This window comes from Onychomys torridus, chromosome X (assembly GCF_903995425.1).
Source record: "Onychomys torridus chromosome X, mOncTor1.1, whole genome shotgun sequence".
NCBI classification, from domain to species: domain Eukaryota; kingdom Metazoa; phylum Chordata; class Mammalia; order Rodentia; family Cricetidae; genus Onychomys; species Onychomys torridus.
Window position 1 is genome coordinate 20,271,598 of NC_050466.1, and position 23,343 is coordinate 20,294,940.

Sequence of the window (23,343 nt, forward strand, 5' to 3'; positions counted from 1 at the left end):
CCCCAAACCTTTCTCAGGGTGACCTTTTAAGCACAAAAACCATATTTTTGGTTGACAGACTACAGTTAACAAGAACAGTTGGCCAGAAACCAAAGTACAGAAGCCAAAAAGCAAGGTTTGTACATTTAGAGACTTTCCTAGAACTATGGACTTTGGTGGGTTGGGTCTTTGTTTTCATTTTGGCAGGTAGTACTGTCTATGTGATGAGTTTTACAACCTGAATGGTACTTCCATCATGAAGTCAGCTGTGCTAAGATCTAGAGGCCCTGATATAGTTATGTACACAATCATTTTAAGGTAAAATTCTTCATGATTTATTATTAGTAAGTATTTGACATGTATACAAGTGTTTCATGCCTGTCTAGCTTTGATGACATAAAATTTTAGGCCCAAGAAGGTCACAGTTTAAAATATTTAGGGGGGTCTTGTGAAGGTTCGAGGACTCTTTTATGGACCAGACTTACTGCATTCAGCAATGACTAGCTATCCAAGGTCAGCAGATCTGCAGGGACCATGAGGGGTCATCACTTCACCTACTGTTCCTACTCCTGGCTGTTACTGCCTCTCCATCTAGGATCTGGACAGTGTCCCTTGGTGACTCTTCACTAGCATTCTTCCTAGTGTCCTCATCTGAGAGAAGTGCCTAATCTAACTTTGCCTATAATGACAAGACAGTCTGTAGCCTTGGCTACCAAGCTCACAAATCTTGGCTCTAGCATCATGAAGCTTGCTCTTACCATTTTCATATCTTTGTGCCTTGTGCCCTTTTCTGTGCTTTTCTTCAGTCCACCCAGGGTGCCAGGTAATAGCCATAGGACTCCTTTGAAATGTAATTTGAGGGAAGGAGGACTTACTTCTGACTACTTGGCTAGATAGGGTTTTTTTTCAATTTAAGATTTTTTTATTCTTTTTGTATACCAACCATAGATTCCCCCTCTCATCCCTCCTCCTGCTCCCTGCTTCAGCCTCCCCCCTGGACCTAAGTCCCATCCCCTCCTCTAAAAGAATAAGGCTTCCCATGGGGGTAAAGCCTGGTACATTCAGTTGCGGCAGGACCAAGCCTCTCTCCCTGCATCAAGGCTGAGCAAGGTGTTCCACCATAGGTAGTGGACTCTAAAAAGCCAATTCATGCACCAGGAATAGATCCTTATCCTGCTGCCATGGGCCCCTCAAACAGACCAAGCTACACAACTGTCTCCCATATGCAGAAGGCCTAGTCTGGTCCCATGCAGCTTCCACAGCTGTCGGTCTAAAAACCACAAGATTAACCCCAGCTTAGATAGGTTTTCTGAAGAGAAGAGGAGAGGAGAGGGGAGAGGATGGGAGGGGATAGGAGGAGAGAGAGGAGAGGAGAGGAGAAGAGAAGAGGCATTTCTCTTCTCTGTGACTTCTGTGATGGATGTTCTTGGTTGTTAATTTGACTGAATTTAGAATTACCTAGGAAACACACCCATAGGAGACTCTGAGAGTATTTCTAGAGAGAATTACCCCTCAATATGGGTAACATATTCCAACTGGAAGTCCAGATATAATGAGGTCAAGGGAAAAGCATTCACTTCCTTTTTTACTGGGTGAATCTATCATCTCTGTTGTTCCCTTGTCTGACAGACTCAGAACAAGACTTTTCAGGGATTGCCCAGATTTTCCAGTTAGAATCTGCCACTCCAGTGAGCAGATAACCTTGGTTAGATTACTCAGCTTCTGCTCCATAAGTCAATTTAGGAAATGTTCTTTAGATCTGCTATGGTACTAGAGAAATAATTGCTAATGATGAATTTCTCTAACAGGCTTGGTGATGTCTGGAGCTGGCTATCTAATTTGGCTGTACTTAAATTAGCAAAATTTCTCTCCAGATGGTGTGCAGATGACTGATTTCTCATTGGACAAACTATTTCATTAAATGCACAAAATAAAACATTGCATACTATTGATTCACCACTGTGAGAGACAACGAATTTAATGATTGTATATACAACACTTTTGAACATTTCTGAAAAATTGTTCCTAAGGTATATAAAGATGTTGGGTAGTCACTTCTGGCAGGTCTGGATAAAGTAACAAAGGAAAGAAAATGAATGTAGAGAGATACATTTTCCTAGGTCTAAATTTGCATAAACAATCTAATTTGATAAACATCTTCTATTCAGAAACCAGGCCTAAAACTGTCAAAACAAAAAAGCAAAGAAAATAAAAAAGAATGCCTTTATTGTGAGAATGGCTGACTTACAATATTATATTAATAAGTCTCAGACTTGAAGGGGGCAGGGAGTTAGAGTTACAACTCTCATTGTAAAAGGATTGGATTCTGTAAGGTGGGGTGGAAATATAAGGGAGGACCCTGATGAGACCCAAGACACTGATGAAACTTAGGACATTGCACTCTTTGATTTCTGAAGGGTTTGTTTCATGTGTGGAAGGAGTATCCCTACCTTTTCTGGAGTCTGCATCCTTACCTGTCCTCCTTCCGTATGATTTTCCCCACTGTTGGTAGAGGGGAGTTAAGCTTGCATAGTCAACACCAATGGCACTGACATTCCCTGAAGGAGTTGTTCAACAAAACAGGGCTGATAACACTCAGGACCCACTCTCACCACCCATCTTTGCTTTCGGATATATAACTATATTGATATAGCAGGAGACCCGTACATGTGAGATACAGCCTTAAAGAAATGCTTGGATTTCTTTAGTTATATGAGCAGAAGTTTGGGGAATATGTAAAAGGACTTTTGATGGTGGGATAATTTGGGAAACACAAAACCACATCAAGATATTTGCATGAATACAGCCCATTGGTCAGAGATCCTGAGCTTCATGTTGTAGTTTAGACAGTTTTTAAATGAAATTGAATTAGAATATAGTTGCATAGGTTCTCCCCTTCTTATTCCACTCATCCATCCCATGCCTCCACTCTCAAATTCATGACCCCATTTAAAAAAATTTTATCATTACATATGTGTGAATAAATATACAAATACAACCTGCTGAGTCTCTTTAGTGTTGCTTGTCTGTATATGTATTTAGGGATGAACATTTGGTATTGAATAACCAATTAAGGGCCTCAATTCTGCAGACTAGTTCTCCCTTTGTCAGCAATTGATAATTGCTGATAGCTCTTCATCTAGGAGTGGAGTCTGGTAAGATTGCACCCATTCTGTTGGGATGTTACTTGCTATTGGAACTGTTAAAATTTTGTTTAGAGAACAATGATGTTGAGATTTCATGGGTATAGCTTCCATTTCATAGTTAGAAGACACAATCTCACAACAGACTTCCAGGTCTTCTGTATCTTACAATCTTTCTGCCCCCTATTCATCCATGTTTCCTGAGCCTTAGGAGTAATAAGTGTGTTGTAAATGTATAAGTTGGGGCTGGCACCACATGGTAAGATAAACTCTGCAATTTGATCAGCTGTGGCTTTACATAATGATCGCCTGGTGCAAAAAGATGCTTCTTTGTTGATGGGTGAGATCTACCCTTATCTGTGGGTATAAAAGTAAGTATTTAGAGTGAAGTTAGAAATTATAATAGTTAGGAAAGTGGCAATAATACGTTCTCCTCTAAGAGATGTGACCTCACCAGCCATACATAGTTGACTATAGTATCAAGCATGAGTTCCCTCTTGTTAAGCAGATCTTAAGTCTAATGAGACAACTTTTGGTTACCACCAATATAGAGGGGCCACTATTATATCTTTAGGGGTATCTAGCCATGGTGGTCATTGTGCTTACACAGCTTTTTAAAAGATCCTAAGGAAATATGAAAATAATATTAGTTTTAATTTCCCTAATTCCTAAGGATGTTGAATACATTTAGAATATTTCTTTGCAATTTTTATTTCTTCATTATATAACTCCCTGTTTATATCCATAGCCCATTTTTTTTTATTTAAAAGTATTTTTTTTCTATTTTACATACCAACCACGGTTTCCCTTCCCTCCCCTCCTCCCGTTCACACACACACACACACACACACACACACACACACACACACACACACTCCTTAGAGAGGGTAAGGCCTCTACATCTGCATAGCCCATTTTAATTGGGTTTATTGTCTTTATTCTTTATTTTTCAAGTTCTTTGTATATTCAGGATATTAATCTTCTATGAGATATGTAACTGGGAAAGATCTTTTTCAACTTTGTGGACTTCTTCTTCACTCAGTTGATTGCTCTCCTTGCTATCCAAAAGTATTTAAATTCTCGGAGGTTTCATTGGCTAATTTTCATCCTTAACTATTTGAAGTTCTGTTTCATCACACTAACTCACAGTAAGGGTTTTGCATATTAAAGATTCTGAGGTAGCCAGCAGTGGGGTAGGAGACAAATCCTTTATTTCCCTGAATATTGGTGTTCATATCTCTAAAGATAGAAAATTGTACGTAAATATTCTTAGACATAATCCTGATTTCCCTGACATTCTGAAACACTGAAATATATGCTCAGAATATGTGTCTCCAGGATAAAAAAAAAAGCTCTTACCAAAGAAAAAAATTTGAACTAAATTAGGAAATGGTTTAATATTTTAGAAACTATTAACAGTGTACTAACAGCACTCTCTCTCTCTCTCTGATTTCATGATTGGTTTAACAACAAGAGAGCTAAACTTAGGAAGAATCAGAGGGCAATAATGACAAACACACATCCCCCTCCTACCAAGGAAGACCTCGCCATGAAGACTTTGGTGGAGTCCAAGAATGTCATCATTCTCCAGGAATAAATAGGGGATAGGCTCAATTGTTCTCAGCAGGACTTTGACATCCATGCTGGCCAGGACATCCCTATCTTTCCCCACTTACATTAGCAATAAAGTACAGAATTATCCATTTACTCCTTGTGCCCTCCACAGAAAGGCTGTTGTATTACAATTTCTACAGAAGGCAGCACAGAGCAGGTGAGGGGCTGGAATATATAGTGGTCACACCCTTCTTGGCAGTGAGGGAAGTCTTTGCCTGAGCAGCTTTCATGGGCAGTACTGTCCTGGCTTCACAGTCTGCTGCAGCCTCCCAGGGGCCTGTCAGGAGCTCTGCTGGGATTTGTGTGACCAGTGTCTTAGCCTACTGATTCCCCACATGCTGTCTGTGAAGAGGCTCTTGGGGGAAGGGGATGTGAGCAGAATCAGGAGGCCATGAACAAGAGCATCGGGCACTGGCAGCAGCAGATGTTATGTGTGCCTAAGAAGCAAACATCCAGCACAAAACAACAGATCTGTCCAGAGCAAAACGAGGAACCAGAAACTCAGGGATGGGAAGGGCTACCTGATGGTTACTGCCTTTGTCCAGCCCTGTGGGGGGACGCTGGTTAGGAAAGTGTACGCATGCAGTTTCTCCACATTTTTATTTTGCTTTCCTTGCCTGCACTTCAGCAAGTTCTCATTTCATCATTTTTCACAGAGAAAACTGTTTAGAAGTCAAAACATTTAAGGTTGTTTTAAGAACTCTCTAGTGTTGATATGCCCTGGCTGGCTTATATACATGGGAGGCCCTCCCTTTTCTGAAGAGAAAGGGGAGGAGAGGTTGAGGGGAGGGACTGGGAGAAGAGGAAGGAAGGAGAGGAAAATGTGATCAGGCTGGGAAAAAAATAATTCTGAAAAAGAATAAAACTCCCTAGCATAGCCAGGGAGATTGTTCAGTGGGTAAAGGGACACAATGACATTCCTGAAGACCTGATTTCAATTCCTGGGCCCCACAGGACAGAAGGAGAGAACAGACACTCTCAGATTTTCCACTAACATCCACATGTTCAGGTGTTGTGTCATGCTCACACACATACTCTTGGAAGTAAAATTCTAATAAGGAACTGGAGCTGAGAAATACACTGATACTTGACTATATCATAAGTGTTTAGGCCAGTTTTTCTTAATCTTCCCAATGCTGTGACCCTTTAATGTAGTTCCCCATGTTGTGGTGACTCCCAACCATGAAATTATTTCATTGCTACTTTATAACTATAATTTTTATTATATAATTTTATATAATATTACAAATCATTATATAAATATCTGTGTTTTCCGATGGTCTTAGTAGACCCCTGTGAAAAGGTTGTTTGACCCCCAAAGGAGTTACAAGCCCTGCTGTAGGCTCTCTCTAGTATCTGCATCCTCATCCACACTCCTGTGGTCCAGGAAGACAGTACTGAGAAGAATCAGAAAAGGCAGGTTTAGGCAGATTTTTCTGTGTGTCTTGCCAACTCCCAAATCACAACATGGAGACTTCATATTAATTATGAAAGCTCACCCTGTAGCTTAGGCTTCTTTCTAACTGGTTCTTATAATTTAAATTCACCCATTTCTTTGTAATCTACATTCTTTTATGTGGCTCAGTTTCCTTCACGTTGCAATGCCCATGCTTTCCCATGCATCTGGCTGGTGACTCTCTGAGTCTCCGCTGTTCTTCTTCCCAGCATTCTCTCTGTCTCAAAAGTCCTGCCTAGCTACTGGTCATTTAGCTTTTCATTAAACCAATCAGAGTGACACATATTCGAAGTGTAAAGGAATATTCCACAACAATCAGGTCCAGTTGTAAAGAAATCCTTAAGTTTCCTCATGCACAGTAGTAGAGAACAGGGACATGTATTAGGCCATGGAATTTCTAGGGAGGGGCTAATTTTGGTGGGAACATAAAACTACATCAAGGTAAAGGTATCATTAATGGTCCCTTGAGCAGATGTCCTGGGCTTCATGTTGCAGCTTACACATACACAACTTTTTAAATGATAATGGGGACTGAGAAGATTGCTCACTGGTTAAGGGCATTTAGTGCTCTTACAGAGGACACAGGTTTTATTCCACCACTCACATAGTAATTTCCAACCATCCATAACTCCAGTTAAACTCCAGTCCCAAAGGGTTTGACAATGTCCTCAGATCTCCACAGACATGGTGCACATACCTACATGCAAAGAAAACACTCTTACACATGAAATAAGACAAATCTTTTAAAAAAAGATGCTGATGTTTATTTTATTCGTTTTGAAACAAATTTAAAGATGGCCAACTGTAAATGAGCATGGCTTGTTCCATGTTGAAAAAGGGAATCAAAGGTACAGGGAGATTGGAATGCTGGCATCGATTTGTCCTCTAACACAGACTTCTGCATATTGGCAAGGCCCTGAGGATTCTTTGTGAGGAATACTACATAAAATGGACTTGTGAACCAGTATGACTGAAGAGATCTGTCACTGCTGTTGTCTATAGGCCAGACTTCACAGTGGAGGTCAAAGGTCACAACAGGATAAATCAAATGCAACAAGTCTACTTGGATCCCAGAGTAACAAGGGCCACGTAGCAGCACTGGATCCCCAAAGGCAGGGAAGTGGTCAACAGAGACAAAGTAATGGTTACAGCAGACAGATGTTTGTAGATCTATCATGCTGGCACATGCATCCAGTGTTTCGCAAAATGAAACACATAGAAAGCTCACAAATTACCCTCAGTCTGTACAAGCAGCAATGCTCTAGAGCAATAAGGGTCTACCCAGTGAATGGGCAAAGGCCAGACTTGCCAGAGTGCCAAGGCTTAGTAGGAGACAGTGCAGCATGCCTGGCTGAAGCCCTGACTAGTTTCATTTAATCAGATGTGAGAATGATGTTTTTATACCCTCATCTTATACCTGGGGAAAATAAAACAGAGAGGTCAAGTGACTTTCTCAAAATCACACAGCAGGCTGAGAAGGAAATACAACAGACCTGTAATTGTAAGGAACCATGTCTCAAAAGAATGTGGACTATTAGAGGGCATGGAGGACACCAGGAGTACCAGGCTCACTGATTCAACTAATCAGGGCTCACATGGGCTCATAGAGACAGAAGCTGCAAGCAGGAGTCTGCAAGGGTCTGCACCAAGTCCTCTGTATTTTGTTATGGCTATTAGTTCGGTGTTTTGCGGGGCTCCTAACAATGGGAGCAGGTCTATCTCTGACTCTTTTGCCTGCTCTTGGGATCCATTTCCTCCTACTGGGTTGCCTTGTCCAGCCTTGATATGAGGGTATTTGCCTTGTCTTATTGTATCTTGTTTTGTCCTGTCTGGCTGTCCTCTCTTGAAGGCCTGCTCTTTTCTGAAGAGGAAATGGAGGGGCATAGATCTGTGGGGGAGGATAAGTGGAAGGGGTAAGTAGTGGAGGAAGGAGAAACTGTGGTCAGGATGTATTGTATGGGAGAAGAATCTATTTTCAATGAAAATTTTAAAAAGAACATGGATTGCACGTGAAGAATGACATCAAAAGCTATCCTTATTCTCCACATCCATTGAGCATGCCTGTAAATGAACTCACACCAACAATGTACATCCATGCACACAAACATGCACCTATGTATAAAAATGACATTTCACATCCAATAGTGTATTCAGTTTTCCAAGTTCAGTTTACCTCAGAAGCTGCCCATCTTTCCATCATTTACTTTGTAGTATTTATGTTGGTATCAGCTTCTCTAATGTACAATTTGCCTGAGTGATTTTCTGGCTTCTTTGGCATGAATGAAAATTCATGGAGAATTCGGGGGCTGAACAGAGGAAACAAGCTTCCTCAGCAAAGGCCTCCCTGGTTTTTCTGAGTATCCTTTCTTCCACACTTCCCCAGTCTCCGTGATGGACACTCTTCCGAATGAGTTTTGCTGCTGGGCCTTCTTCTTGCCATGAAACATCAACCCAGATTTACAAGATCAGATTTATTTCCAGTCATCAACAGCAAAGAAGCAGGGACAGACAGACGACAAGGAAAATTTGGGAACAACAGGATACAGGAGGAAAAGAGAAGAGGGTTCCCTAAAATCATATCCCAGGCCACCTCAAGACCTGCAAAAGCCACAGCGAGGGGCAGAGGACACTGGCAATCCAGCAGACTCCAGCAATTTGATCTGCTGCCCAGAAAGCCCAATGCCAAATGACACACACAAGGCAAAAGGAAGCTTAGCTGATGACTAAGACCCCTAACTGAAGCTCTAGGAGCAAGGACCTGTAAATCAGTATTCACAGTCCCCTCTATCACCTCCATGCTGTTTCTTCTTATAAAATAGGGGTTCACTATCCTTGGGTACAGCACTAGTGCACAAAGCTCCTGTCCCACCTATGATGATGGGTTATCCACAGCATATTTGCTGCAGTTCTGGTTCAGCTGTCTCAACCCCTCTGCTTTGTCTTCTATTTCTGACTGAAGCCCTGGAACTTGGGGGGACCTTTTCTAAAAGTGACATGAGAAAGGATGTGAACACTTAAGACCCTTCCCACCTTCTTCCTGGCCCTCAATGCTCTTTTTCTTGTCCCTGGAGGAGATGTTAAAGGACACTGAGAGAAGAGGTACAGATGGGAAATATGGAGCCATACCCTCCCATTGGCAATCCCCCCACCCCAGAACAGCATCAGGAGGACAGGAAAGCTAGGCTTCCAAGTTCAGCAACACTAGCAGCTTCTGTTCCTGCTCAGGCTTCCCATCCATAGGGTCAGAGTCACAAGAGGTGGGAAAAGACACTGGACACTCAGGACCCACCCCAGTTTTGGTAGAGCAGAGCATCTCCATTTAGTCCACTGATCTGTGAGTACATTCTCACCCTGGCGGGTTTCAATGGGGGCCTGGGGAAGGAGTAATAGAGACTCCTTAAAGAGTTCTCTTATGCAGGACTCGGAGCCTGAGGAGGTCACTGTTTGCAGAGTGGCTCAGGTAATGTGCCCTATGGCTGGGGAGGAAGAGCCATAACTACAACAGGGAACCTCCTAAGGCTTGCTGTGCTCTAAGCAGATGATGATGATGATGATGATAATGATGATGATGATGATGATTATCATTATCATTATTTTTTGTTTGTTTTTGCATTTGGCCATGTCGGACTTGTTGTACCCCATCTAGTCCTCAATAGGGAGAAAAATGCTGCTGGCTTGGTCTCCTAGGGCTGTTTCTGAGGTTCCCATGAAGTCAGCTATCTGCCCCAGGCCTCCATGCAGAATTTCTCCAGGCTTTGGCCCTCTTGGAACTTCCTGAGGAGACAAAAAACACTCATCTACTCACCCCATGATAGACCAAAGTGCAGATATCACCAAAGTCCAACTTGGTGGATGAATGGGTTTGACTGGGGTTACTTACAGGAGTATGGGTGAGAGGTTAAAGGAGCATAAATGACTCAGATAGATGCATCACCAAAGCCGACCCCAGCATGGGTGAAAGCTCAGAAAACCTGGGAATCTGGAGTACAGTGCACAGCCTGCAGGCAGCTCAACAGTTTGGAACGTGTCCTTTCCAGGTGCCTCAGCTGGTTAAAACCTCTTCTAGGCTGCTTAGCTGGCTTCTGCTTCTTCCAGGCAGCTGGTCTTGTCTCAGGCTTGTTTGCTTCTTTTGACCTCTCAGAGTCTTCTTAGCAGCTCAGCTTTTCTTCCTCTGAGAGGGGCTCTCAGCTTTCATTGTTGACTCTGGCAGGAAAGGACCTAGTGAACCTCATCAGTTTCAGGGAGTTCTTAGAGGTGTTTGGAGTTATCTCTCTGGTTAAGGAGGTCCAAAGCCTGTGTGGTGCGATGTTTCCATCTCAGAGGAAAGCATTACACAACAATGGGCCCTTAGCATGGACCAGAGAGAAGGTTCATGCCAGCAGTGCCCTGAAGACACAGTGTCACTGTAAGACCTGCTGTCTTGGATCCCTGTGTGAGTGGTGCTCAATGGTCAGGGTTTCGAGACCACACCTGGGTGAACAGAGGAAAGATTTCATCTCAGCAGATATATAAGGGTCACAGCCATGAGGCCCAGCATGTAGGGGAGGATAAGGGGGCACTCCCTGAAGCTGCTGTGAGTTAGCAAAGATCAAACTGGAAGGAAGAGAACTTGCTGGAAATCTGATCACTTCTAATCTAGGCGTCCTAGGTTTTGGCTGCTCTGAGGACCTTGACAAAGCTGGGGAAGGGAGGCAGATGCATTTCCCTGGAAATACCAGAAAAATAGATACTCTTAGTTCACACCTTCTTTAAAGTTTGAAACCTGTGCTTGCCCAATGACAATATTTCAACTTTCTCCATGGGACTAGACATTAAATCAGAACCTAGTGCAAGCTAGGCAAGCTCTATCATGCAGCACATGAATTATAGTATGTAGTGGCACTATTAGTCATTACTATTTGCTATTACTATTATTATCATCATCATTATTATTAATTTATTGAGGTGACCCTACCCAGTGTGTAGATAAGAAGACGACCTGATTCTTTCCTTCTACCATGTAAATCCTGGGGGTGATCTTCAGGTCAGCTGTATTGGTGACAAGCATTTTACCTTCTGCGATGTTTTGCTTCAATTGTCAACTTGACACAACTTACAATCACTTGAGAAGAGAGTCTCAAAGATAAATTATTTACAGTGGTTGACCTGTGGGAGATTGTCTCAAGTGAGTTGTTATATGAAGATCTAGCCACTTTTGGGAGTACCACTCCCTAGACAGGGGATCTTGAACTGCATGCAAATGACAGAAAACAAGCAAGTAAGCAGGAATGTATTCACTTCTCTCTACTCCTGACTGTGAAAGTAATGTGTCCAGCTATTTTAAGTTCCTTACTATAATGATCTATAACCTGGAATTGTGAGCTAAAATAAGCCCTTTCTCCCATGAGTTACTGAAAGGGAAAAATCAGTAGCCCTCTTAAGAGATGCTCCCTCCCCACCTCCTCTAAAGGTATTTGCTGACCAGTATATTATAGCTGACCAGAAATTAAACTCATTGGAAAACAGGACCAAAACAATAAGTTTGAATGTATATATCCTGGGCTCAGCAAAAACAGGATATAGGAAGTAAAAAAAATTATTGTAGATACCCTGCATCCAGTTAGCCATTAGTAACCTCACACTTATAGTTCAGCCAGTAACTTCAAAGAACTACCTCACCCTGACCCCCCTCGTGCAATCCCGAGATTTGTAACTCTCTGCAGTAAACTTTTCCTATATAAACCCCTTGAAGTGAGTGCTTGGGGCCTTCCTCCTTCACTCACTGTATTGAGTGTTGGACAGGGATCAAGCCCAGGCTCGTTTTGCTATTAACAAATCCCTGTGTGCTTGCATCAGATATTGGCTCTGTGGTGGTCTTGCTTGAGGATCTCGTGACACGGGCACAACATTACTTTTTGTCAGGGAATTTTGTCACAGCAACAGAAATGAAACACCTGCTGAACTTTCTCACCAGCCATGTTCCCATTCAGATACATACATCAAAAACATATGCTGATATCGGCAGGAACATGAAGGATCCTGGGCCACAAAGGTTCATGGCTGAAGATCTGTTGTCTCAATCTGGACTTTCTTTTTGAAATCTTATATTTGATTATGTACATGAATCTGTGCACATATGCATGCAGGTGCCTTTAAAGGCCAGAGGAGGGTGTCATATCCCCTGAAGCTGGAGTTATAGGAGGTTATGAACAAACACAGGTGCTGAGAATGAACCATAAAGAGTATGGGTTCATAACTGCTGTGCCATCTCTCTATGCCCTTATTCTGGACTTTGCCCCAAGAGATGTGTGTCAGTTTCGAATGTTTTGTCGTAGAGTCATGGGAATGGCAGTCACTGGATAAGGAACACAGATCACAATGAGGTCACCTTTCCATTTGTATATTGGCTACATATACTTTCCCCTCTCCTGGTGTGTGGAGCTGTGGGTACTTAATCTGGTCCAACACCAGAACCTGTTTTTTAGCAATTGGCCCATTCCTCATTGTTCATTGATCTCTATGGAGTGAAGCTTTCTCTGCATTTGTTGGGCCCTGATCCACCAAGCCCACTTTGCGTGGCCACTCACTCTCCAATTCTCAGGACTCTACTAGGAACCTGTCTGCATTCTGTGGTAGTAGACCCCAGAGAGTCTTTCTCACTGTCTCCACCTCATATACTCCACCTCTCCCCGCATAGGCATCTGTCTACTGTTCCCCTTCCTCCTAGGTCCTGCTCATGTCCCTAAATCCAACATCCACCCTGGTGCTTACAACTCCAGCATCAATGCTCCCAGCCCTGCTTCAAGTATAAGGATGTTGTCTTAAATCAGGGTTTCTGATGCTGCAACAAAACACCATAACCAAAAGGCAAATTGGGAAGGAAAGGGATTATTTGGCTTACACTTCAACATTGCTTTTTATCACTGAAGAAAGTTAGGACAAGAACTCTGGGGCTGGAGAGATGGCTCAGCGGTTAAGAGCACCAACTGCTCTTCCAGAGCTCCTGAGTTCAATTCCCAGCACCCACATGGTGGCTCACAACCATCTGTAATGAGATCTGGCACCCTCTTCTATGTACATAATAAATAAATAAATGTTTTTAAAAAAAGAACTCAAAGAGGGCAGGATCCTGGAGATAGGAGCTGATGTAGAGGCCATGGATAGGTGCTGATTACTGGCTTGCTCCCCATGGCTTGCTCAGCCTGCTTTCTTTTATGTTATTGTTGTTTGTTTTTTGTGTTTTGTTGTTTTTCATGACAGGGTTTCTCTGTGTAGTTTTGTTGACAGTTCTGGATCTTGTTCTGTAGAACAGGCTGGCCTCGAACACACAGAGATCCACCTGGCTCTGTCTCTCAAGTACTGGGATTATAGGCATGCAACACCACTGCCAGGCCTGCTTTCTTATAGAACCCAGGACCACCAGCCCAGGGATGGCACCACCTACCATGCGCTGGGCCCTTGCCCACTGATCACTAATTGAGAAAATGCCTTACAGTTGGATCTTAACTGGTGCTCATTCCTGATGTCTCTCTCTAGCTTGTGTCAGGTTGATGCACAAAACCAGCCAGTACACATGTAATCTGTGTGGATTACTGTCTGCTGTGTGGATCCATGTCTTTCATCTTTCCCCAATGTTTCTACCATCCACAAACTTCCCTAAATAGAAAGCTGTACTACTCTATCTTCCCCTCCTCTGTCACACCATACTTCTAGATATGTGTCCACTAAATAAGCAGCCCTGTTTACCCATCTTCTCTCTTCCATATTCCAGATTCCCACTTTCCTATGGTCAGTTTCCAAGGAGACCATCAACATATGATGCTCCATCCTCTTTTTTAGAGTCTGCCACAGCTCACAAGTGGTCACAGCATCAAAATCAGCTCATGTCATGGCCACATTCCTACAGGACCATAAGCTCTACTCCCATGCCATAAACCACCATACTAATGACCCACACTGCCGTATTAATGCCCCTTTGATGTGTCCTCTCTGCTGAAACTCGGGCATAAGCCTCTCTATACACTTCCCCACACTGCTTCTCCTCCAATTAACCTTGGGCTGACACAGACAGTTTTTCCCTGCATGTCCCAAACCCTGTGTCTACCTCTAACCTGGGCTGGTGCATCTACTGAGAATCCTTTGCCTTTCTGGTCTGACCTGAGAAGAATGAGTCAATATGTATCTTGTACATCCTGGGCATAGAGGTGGGAGAATAGAGGAAGCTTCTTTCTAATCAGCATGGGATAGGCTCTTGTGATTCCTTTGAAAGAGTAGGACCTGAGGCAGAATGACTCCTAGTACCATGACTGAGCCATGGAAAGGAAGGACAGTGAAGAGACCCAGGGGCAGCCTGGGTGATTGTTGACACTCCTCCTTTCATGAATGCTCATAAAGTGCTCTTTGGATATTTGGTGCAGATAAGAGTGAACTCCTAAGTATTGGTGGAACTCACTTGTCTTTGTGAATATTCTTCTCAGTGGGGACTTGCCCTCTTCCTGTTTTTATGTGTTTGCACATATATACAGGGTGAACAATTGAGGGGAAGATAGCACAAGGTGACAACAGAGAAGTACATGTGTGTGAGTGAGGGTCTCTGTGGCTCCTGGGAAAGTTTGTGATTTGTGGAGTAATAAAGATGACTCAGGATTTGTCACCTCTCTTTGTCCTTCAGACATGATATTTTCTCAATAATTGACACCCACAACTTACTGCTACCCCAAAAAAGACATGAAATATATTGAATACACATTTCTTTATTGCTGAAGGGATAAGGTTTCACAGCCATTATGAGTGCTTGTCAGTGACACCAGATTATCCTGTCTTCATCCGGTGCCGGGACAAGATGAGGCTTCAGGACTCCTCCAAAAGCTTTACTGCAAGGTGTTCTGCCTATCAGCAGATTCACACTTGAGCATTTGACACTGCTGAGTTTTCCTGTATTTGGCTCTTCTTCTCTTAAACCATCTCTGCAATAACATGGTGAAAGAGATGGCTTTAGTATATTCAACAGTCCGTATCACAAGTGAAAAAACTCCATGTAACTGAACATGCCAGTGAGGCTTTAAACTGAACAGAACAATCTCATACATATTGGTTTTTTCTTTAAAATTATTTTGTAGAATGTATTTGATCGTTTCCCGTCCTGAACACTTCTCACATTCTCCAAACCTCCTTACCCACCCAACGTCATTTTCTCTTTCCCAAAAAATATGACAATGACAAAACAAAAAAATCAAAAGAAACAAAAAAGACCAAAACAAAAACAAAATAAAAGTAACAGAGGCCAGGCGGTGGTGGTGCACGCCTTTAATCCCAGCACTGGGGAGGCAGAGCCAGGTGGATCTCTGTGAGTTCAAGGCCAGCCTGGACAACCAAGTGAGTTCCAGGAGAAGGTGAAAAACTACACAGAAAAAGTCTGTCTCTAAAAACCAAAAGGAGAGAGAGAGAGAGAGAGAGAGAGAGAGAGAGAGAGAGAGAGAGAGAGAGAGAGAGAAAGAAAGAAAGAAAGAAAGAAAGAAAGAAAGAAAGAAAGAAAGAAAGAAACAGAAATCCTGCAGAAAACATGGAGTCAACCAGAACTATTCCTGGGTATGTTGCCTGCCCCAGAGTATGGTTGCTGTACCCAGTGACACTCCATGCAGAAAACCCATGTTCCATTTACAAGCAGGTATCAACAGCAAAGAGATTCTTGGTTAGGGGTGGAACTCTGTGTCCACCTCTCCTTTTCATTGCTGAAATTTTGTCTGGTTTGAACACTTGCAGGTCTTGTGCCTGAAAGTGAGAGACCTTGTGCCAGGACAAGACAACAAAAAGGTTCTTCCATTTTGTATTCTTCCTGAGGCCATTTCAGATTTAAATGGAATTTCATCTCTTTGTTGGAAAACTCAGGAAAACTTATCCAACTCTATTGTTATGGAGACCAAAGGTCAAGATGTTCTAGCTACCTAATCTTAGCTTCTGTTAAACTACCAGCTTACACAGAACACTCCCTCCAGCTAACCACTTAGTTTAGCTTCTATTAAAACTGCTTGTTTCAAAGTGCATACACTGCAAAGTCCCCCTGCAGCTGCCAAGTGAGATACTAGGATGTTTTCTGCCTTTAAAATCCCCATGCTCTGTACACTTGGTGCTACACCTAGGACCCCGAATAGCTAGGATGTGATCCCATCCAGCTGGAATAAATACTTTCAACTGGTTATAAATTGTTTGTGTGGCCATCTCTGGTGAGCTATGGGTAAAATTTTGGATGTCCCTCTGAGATCCCAGAGATTGGATGCTGATACTTAGGGCCTTGGGACCCCAGGAACAGTGAAGAGTGCACTAGCTGGAGAGGACTCTCAGGGGACGTGCTCAGCCTGAGATGGTCCAGGATCCCAAAAAATATCATCTCTGAACCAATACAGCTGTGCACTCTGGAGGCATCCAATATTGGTCACCACCCAAAAGAGGAACAAACAAAAACAAAAGTCTTCCAGTCTGAACACCTCCAGAGGTAAGTTTGGTCTGTAAGAGGTGTCACCTGGTTAGGACACAAGAGGAGAGGTCAGACTCGACCATAGAGCCTGTGTCTGGGATCTGTGAGTTGTCACTGGATTGTTGGTCTGCAGGTGTAGGAACATGTGTTGGCCACCCATATTTGTCCTTTGTCTTTTCTATGTGTCTCTCAGTATGACTGTGTCTCTCTGTGTGTTTCTTTGTGTGTTTCTGTCAGTTCTGTTGGCTGAAGAAACAGATCAAAAATGAAAGGAGGAGTAAGCCATCCTGAGACCACAGCTACAGCTGCCCCTAGGCAGAGCACCATTTCCTGCAAGCTCATGGGCAATGCCAGGCAGCACTGTGGTGCCCCTGTTTCTGGCAGCAGCTGTGGCTATGCCTCATGGCAGCTGGCTCCACTACTGCTATGACTATGCGGGTGCTTCCATGCCTCATCTGTAATCACCAGCTCCCCTGTAATAACTAATGACTTCTTCTGGTGCAAGACCCCTCACTTTGGCTTAAAACCTGTGTTCTCTCCTTGGAATTCAGCATCCTTTGGCCCTAACCGAGTAGCTCAGAGAAACCCCAAATTTCTGGCTGTTCCCTCAGCTGGGAGAATGGAATAGTTCCCAGAGGCAGGTGGTGGTTGCACAGAGCAAGGAGAAAGTTAAAGGGACTCTAGCCAGCTTGAGCATGGCAAACATGCCTCTGGCAGGCCTTGTCCATCTCCCCATTTCCTCTGCCTAGCTAAAAAAAAAACTGTTAGATTACATTCCTAAAGCTAGCCACCAAGGTCTATTCCCTTATTTAGCCACTTCCTTCTTCTGAGGCTGATTACCAAGGTCCAGCTATCAAAGCATTGAAGTCCAACAAACAAAATCCCCTTGTGGCTGCCCTAATTAACATATCTAATCAAAATTAAACACCTTTTCCTAATGGGAAGTGTCCCCTTTTCCCTTTATAAACTGCCATTTGCCTATGGGCCATGTCTGTCTCTTCTCTATCCAGAGGCAATCTCTTGTCCTCCTTCCCTCCCACGAATATTCCTTCCCCTCTCCCTTGTTCCCTTCCCCTTCTCCCTTATCCTCTATCTCCTGTCTTTGTCTCTTATTCCCTGCCCTTTGTCTCTCTGGGGCAAATAAATCTCCTTTGTGCTATGAATTTCTTCTTGGGGGTCTTGAGCCAATACTGGCTCCTTCAGAAGTAATTTCCAAGTTTAGTAGGTTTCTACTTATGGAAGTTCTCAGAAAGTTTACAGTAGCTGAGATTCAAGCCAAAGACTAAGAGAGAAAGAAACTTTCCCATGAGGTGATCACTGCCCTTAGCGAAACAGACAAGAGAGAAAATGGGAGAAATAGATTAAGAGAAGGGGTTCAGGGTTTCACCAGCATCATTTGATGGGGCCCTGAGTGCAGATCCATTGGAGTTTAAGGGGAAAATATCCATAAATCCCCCTGCTCCAGTGGGTAGATGGCCTCCTCATAGCTCTGACCACTGATGAGGAATATAGACCACTAACAGAAGGCCATTTTAGAGGTCCTTCAAGCCCAGAGGTACAGAGTCTAAGCCACCAAGGCTCAAACACCACATGTAGATGTGTTACCTGTGCTCAGGTAAACACCAAAGGGATCTGGGCTTGAGGAAGTGGGTCTGGAAAACATTGGGAGTTGGATGTTACTGAAATTTAGCCTACTATTTTTGGCTATTAATATTTGCTGGTGTTTGTAGACACCTTCCAAGGATGGATGGATACATACACCACACAAACAGATTCTGCTCCAATAATTACTAGGAAACTTCTTCAAGAAATAATTCCCAGGTTTGGACTGCCTCTAGCTTTGGGGTCTAGTGATGGCCCGGCCTTCACAGCCAAAATGTCTCAATATCTGAGAAAGGTATTAACTATTAATTGGAAGTTACATTGTGCATTTATACCACAGATTTCAGGTCAGTAAAAATAATGACTAGATCTCTAAAGGAGATTTTTGACCAAATAGATCCTAGAAAACTGGTGAAAAATTGAGCCAATCTCCTCTTCCTTATCCTGCTCTGCGTCTAATGTACTCCTTACCAAGAGGGCTTTCTCTTTTCAAAATTAAGTGTGAACGACTGCCTCCCAACCTCCCCAAACTCAAAGAGCTTCCCCAGGCAGAGAAGTCTCATCACAAGCCTTTGTAGGCTTAGCAAGAAGCTTGCCAGGCCATTGATCTGACCATTAAGGCATCCTGTCATCTCCCATCTCTGAACCATTCCCACCCAGGAGACTTGGTTTACATAAAGAGAGTCCCTGCTGGTCCCTGAAATCTGTCTGGAAGAGACCCTACCCACTCATCCTCACCACCCCAACTGTTGTCAAAGTAGCTGGTGTCATCCCTTGAAAAAGAGCCACTAAGGATGACAGATGGACCATCACTTGGACCTTTGACATCTTAAAGATAAGACTGACCAGAGTTTACTAACCCATGAAAATGAGATAGCTACAACTCTCCCTTCAAGTGAGCTCTAGACTTTCCCAAATTCCACAAAACTCACATCTTCAACACAGTCTCATTTAAAGGAAAAGAAACCTTTTCAGATTTCAAGTTATTCAACAGAAGAATCACTTGTCCATGGCTTGGCAACCTTTAGTTTTTATGTGGAGTGTGTATGTTGTGCATGTGTGTCCATGTGTACATGCACACTCGTGATTGCAGAGGACTGAGATCAGAGTCAAGCATCTTCCTAGCTTGTTCCCCTACATGATTTATGGTGGCAGGGTCTGTCCCTGAACCTAAACTCAGCAGCTAAGCTTGTCTCAATCACCCTCAGGACCCACAGTCTCTGCCTCCTGAACCCGAGCTTATGATGCATGTGAGCTGACATACCTGCTAAGCTTTTATGTGGGTTCTGAGGATCCCAAGTCATGTAGCCAGTGCTTTTGCCACTGAGCTCTCTGCTTAGGACCAACCTGCATTTTGATTTTGCTAATTTCCCCTGATCACATCCTCCTTATTAGATTAGCTGAAATTAATTCAGTCTGACTCTTTTTGTTTATTTGTTTAATTTTTTTTTTGGTTGTTCCACACAAGCTTTCTCTGTATAGTTTTGGTGGCTGTCCTGGATCTTGCTCTGTAGACAAGCTGACCTCAAACTCACAGACATCTGCCTGGCTCTGTCTCCCAAGTGCTGGGATTAAAGACATGCAACACCACCTACCAGCTTTCATTTTTGTTTAATTTTAGCACCCAAAGCTATCAGCCCTAGACCTCTCCAAACACTAATGAGACTATTTTGGTAATGTTTCTAGATAACCTAAACACAGCATGGGGGAACATGAAAATTTGGCCTTGCTGTTGTCTACATCACCTTTCCACAAACATACAAAGGTACAGGGCCAACCACATGGACTTTTAAAGTGTCTTCCCATATGACTGTTTGCTCAACTAAACACAGGTGAGTTATTGAAAAACTATTTCCATGAAGAATTTCTCCCTTGCCTCAATTAATTCATGCTTTTGAGTAAGTGTATATTTGTTGCAACTGAACCAGTTTTTATCCCTGCTGCTTGCTACATCAATTAGAGTGTACCCAAGGTCATTTAGAGTCCTACTATGATCCTAGATGTAAGTGCTCTGAAATGACCTGAGTGTCATGACTTCAGTATTAATCTCTGCAGACATACCAATAAACATTTATGTCTTCCTATGTGCATCACATTATACTATTCAATGCTGTCTATACATCTGATGTCCACACACTGATTATAAGTTGTCTGCCATTTCATTTTTTTTTTCAATTAAGAGATCACACTGCCTCCAGTAATGGGAAAGGACCATAAGCTGCTGGGTGCTCATTCCATTTTTACCTCTGGTAAACTGCAAGACTCAATGCTTGGTTGTCATTATAAAACAGACAAGGGCACCTCCCACCCACGATCACTTTTCATGATGGCTACAAGAAAATCCACCACAGCCAGAAGCAGAGCCCAAAGCCTTTTCAGATTTACTGACCCGCACTCTGGATTCTCCCAGGAATAAGCGCTTTGCAAGGTCCCTCCTGTGGAAATAAGATGGAAAAGTGGAGCTGTTAGAGGAATACAGCATTTCAGCTTGGCAAGATGAAGAGACTTCTGGAAATGGGTCACATACCAACACACAAGTCTGTAAACATGGTGAACTGTAAAGTATAAAAGAGGCTTTTCATTTATCTCTATTTTACTACAATAAATAATCGCATTACTTAATTAACACATGGAGGATATGACCAGGTCTTGAGTTAAATTCCCATTAAAAAAGGGGGAAATCATGAAGAAGAGGAGGAAAAACATATGAACAAAAAGAAAACTGAATGAGGGAACTGAGAAGCACCAATCAGTTTTTAGAATCAATCCATATCAACATTGCATGGAAAAATTGACTCTGACATCCCAAAACATCCTTGCCATATCTATCAATGAAACAGGCAAAGACCTCCATGCCTTGGGGCTCAAAGCAGATAGGGGCCACAGTGTGGAGAACACACCTCCAAATGAGAAGCTGAAAGATGGGAGGTAGGATTGGCTACTGAAACAAGACACATACCTTGTGGTCTCATCAGGGTACTTAGTTTGCTCAAATACTTCTTCCAGTTCGTTCAGCTGCCTGGGTGTGAGACCCAACTGGATCCGTGGCCTTGTGCGCCGGAACTGTGGAACTCTGGCAGCAGCCAGGTTCTCCTGCTTCTCCAACTGTGGGTGTCCAGACCCTTGGTGGCTCTCATGGCTCTCATCTTTGATGTCATCATCAATGTAGTGGATCACATCATCCTCATGGTCTGGGATGCCCTGGTTCTTTAGTTTGTCTGGACCATTTAGAGAACCTTCAAAGTTGCCATTTTCTGCTGCTACAGTGGCCTCTTGTTCAGCATCAAGGCTCACCTCGATCTCATTTTCCTCCAGCTTATAGAAATTGGGGTCTGTATGTTGGAACTGGCGAGCCATGGTGGACCTAAAAGAGAGTAAGTAGTGTCACCTGTACAAAAGTTTTGTGGATTGAATGGTATTGCAGTGCCTGGAGGTTTTGCAAGTTTCACATCTGCCCTTTCCATCCCACAATCCCTACAGAAGATATGTGCTCAATGGAAGTGGCTCTAGGGAGAATGTGCAGAATGTACCCACCTTGGAATCCAACCAAGCCCATAAAAGCTCAATAAGAAGGGACTTTAGGATCCAGCAAGCTGTTGCAAGTGCACAAGCAAGGACGAGGACAAGAATTTACACTGAGCACATGGCCCCTGAGTGAACCTCTGGAGAAATTCTGTTCTCTATATCTGACTGGGTGCACATTGAAGGAATGAGGAAATAAGTGCTCATGGTTATCTCAGTTTGTTTTTCTTCCAAATTTCTGTAAACAAACTGAAAACACAGCCAATCACTGTCCTCTATCAGTAGCAGTGGCATGTTTGTGGAGCCAGGTATGTGCAGAATTCTGGAGGACAAGACACTGCAAAAAATTTGATGTCATCATTGAAAACAATTCACATACTCCAGATTGTTGATGAGGAATCTCCATTAGAGTCTTATAATGTCCTGTCCAGTGCTTCTTGTGTCTGCAGATGCTGACACTGCATGGTTAACTGCCGTTTTTGTAGTGTCAATAAACCCCTTAAGGTTGAGAGTGCATTAGAACAGTACCTGGGCTGATTAAACAGCATATATGCATTAAGGAAATGAAAATGAAAGAATGTCAGGGCCAGTTCTTTTCAAGGAGTTAATGGTCTCAAAGAAGTGTTTTCAGTGTACTGAGATGTTGGAAAATATCAAGAGGATCTCATTAAGAAAATGTGATCCTTCACCCAGCAACTGACAGAAACAGATGCAGAGACCCACAGCCAAACATTAGGTAGACCTCAGGGAATCTTGTGGAAGAGGTAGAAGAAGGATTATGGGAGTCAGAGGGGCCAAGGAAACCACAAGAAAACCCACAGAATCAAATAATCTGTGATCATGGAGACTGAATCGCCAACCAGAGAGCTTGCATGGGACTGAACTAGGCCCTCTGCACATATTTTAGTTATGTGGCTTGATCTTCTTGTGGGGCTTCTAACAGTGGAAGCAGGGGCTGTCTCTGACTCTGTGACCTGCTTTTGGGACCCTTTCCTCCTACTAGATTGCCTTGTTCAGGCTTAACAGGAGAGGAGGTGCCTAATCTTGCAGCAACTTGATAAACTGGCGGATACATAAGGGAGGCCTGTCCTTTTCTGAAGAGAAAAGAGGAGGAGTGGATGGGGGAAGAGGGAAGGTTAATGGGAAGGTCTGGGAGGAGAGGAGGGAGGGAGGGGAAATGTTATTTTTCTGGGGAAATGATTAAATGATTAATTTAATTAATTAATTAAAAAGAAAAACTGGAGTTTAATATTGCTTTTAAAAATTAATATTAAATTTACTAAAATTATAGATTAGGAATCCTAAAAGCATAATTCCTTTTTGAAAAAGATCACCATTTGTTTGTGTGCACATGCTTGTGGGTGCCTACAGGAAGCACTGGAGGCCCTGAAGCTCAATTTATAGATAGGTGGTTGTGAGGTCCTGAGGAGGATGCTGGGAACAGGACTCTGGTTCTCTGAAAGAACAGCAAATGTTCTTAACCATTTAGCCATCTTCCAGTCCCCTCACACAAATGAAAATTTTTTCTTTCTTGCTTTCAATTGTAGAGTCCTAGAGCTTTGTGATGTTAGGGC

The 23,343-nt window shown here is 43.0% G+C and overlaps 1 protein-coding gene across 1 annotated transcript; it reads right to left on the reverse strand.

Annotated features, from left to right (window-relative positions):
* Positions 1 to 15,041: 15,041 nt before the first annotated feature.
* LOC118573670 (rhox homeobox family member 1-like) lies at positions 15,042 to 21,604 on the reverse strand. Its single transcript, XM_036173953.1, has 3 exons — positions 21,207 to 21,604; positions 20,637 to 20,682; positions 15,042 to 15,137 (listed from the first exon to the last, which is right to left on the reverse strand). Exons 1-3 carry the CDS (start codon positions 21,602 to 21,604, stop codon positions 15,042 to 15,044), a joined length of 540 nt encoding a protein of 179 aa, XP_036029846.1.
* Between the last annotated feature and the right edge of the window lie 1,739 nt (positions 21,605 to 23,343).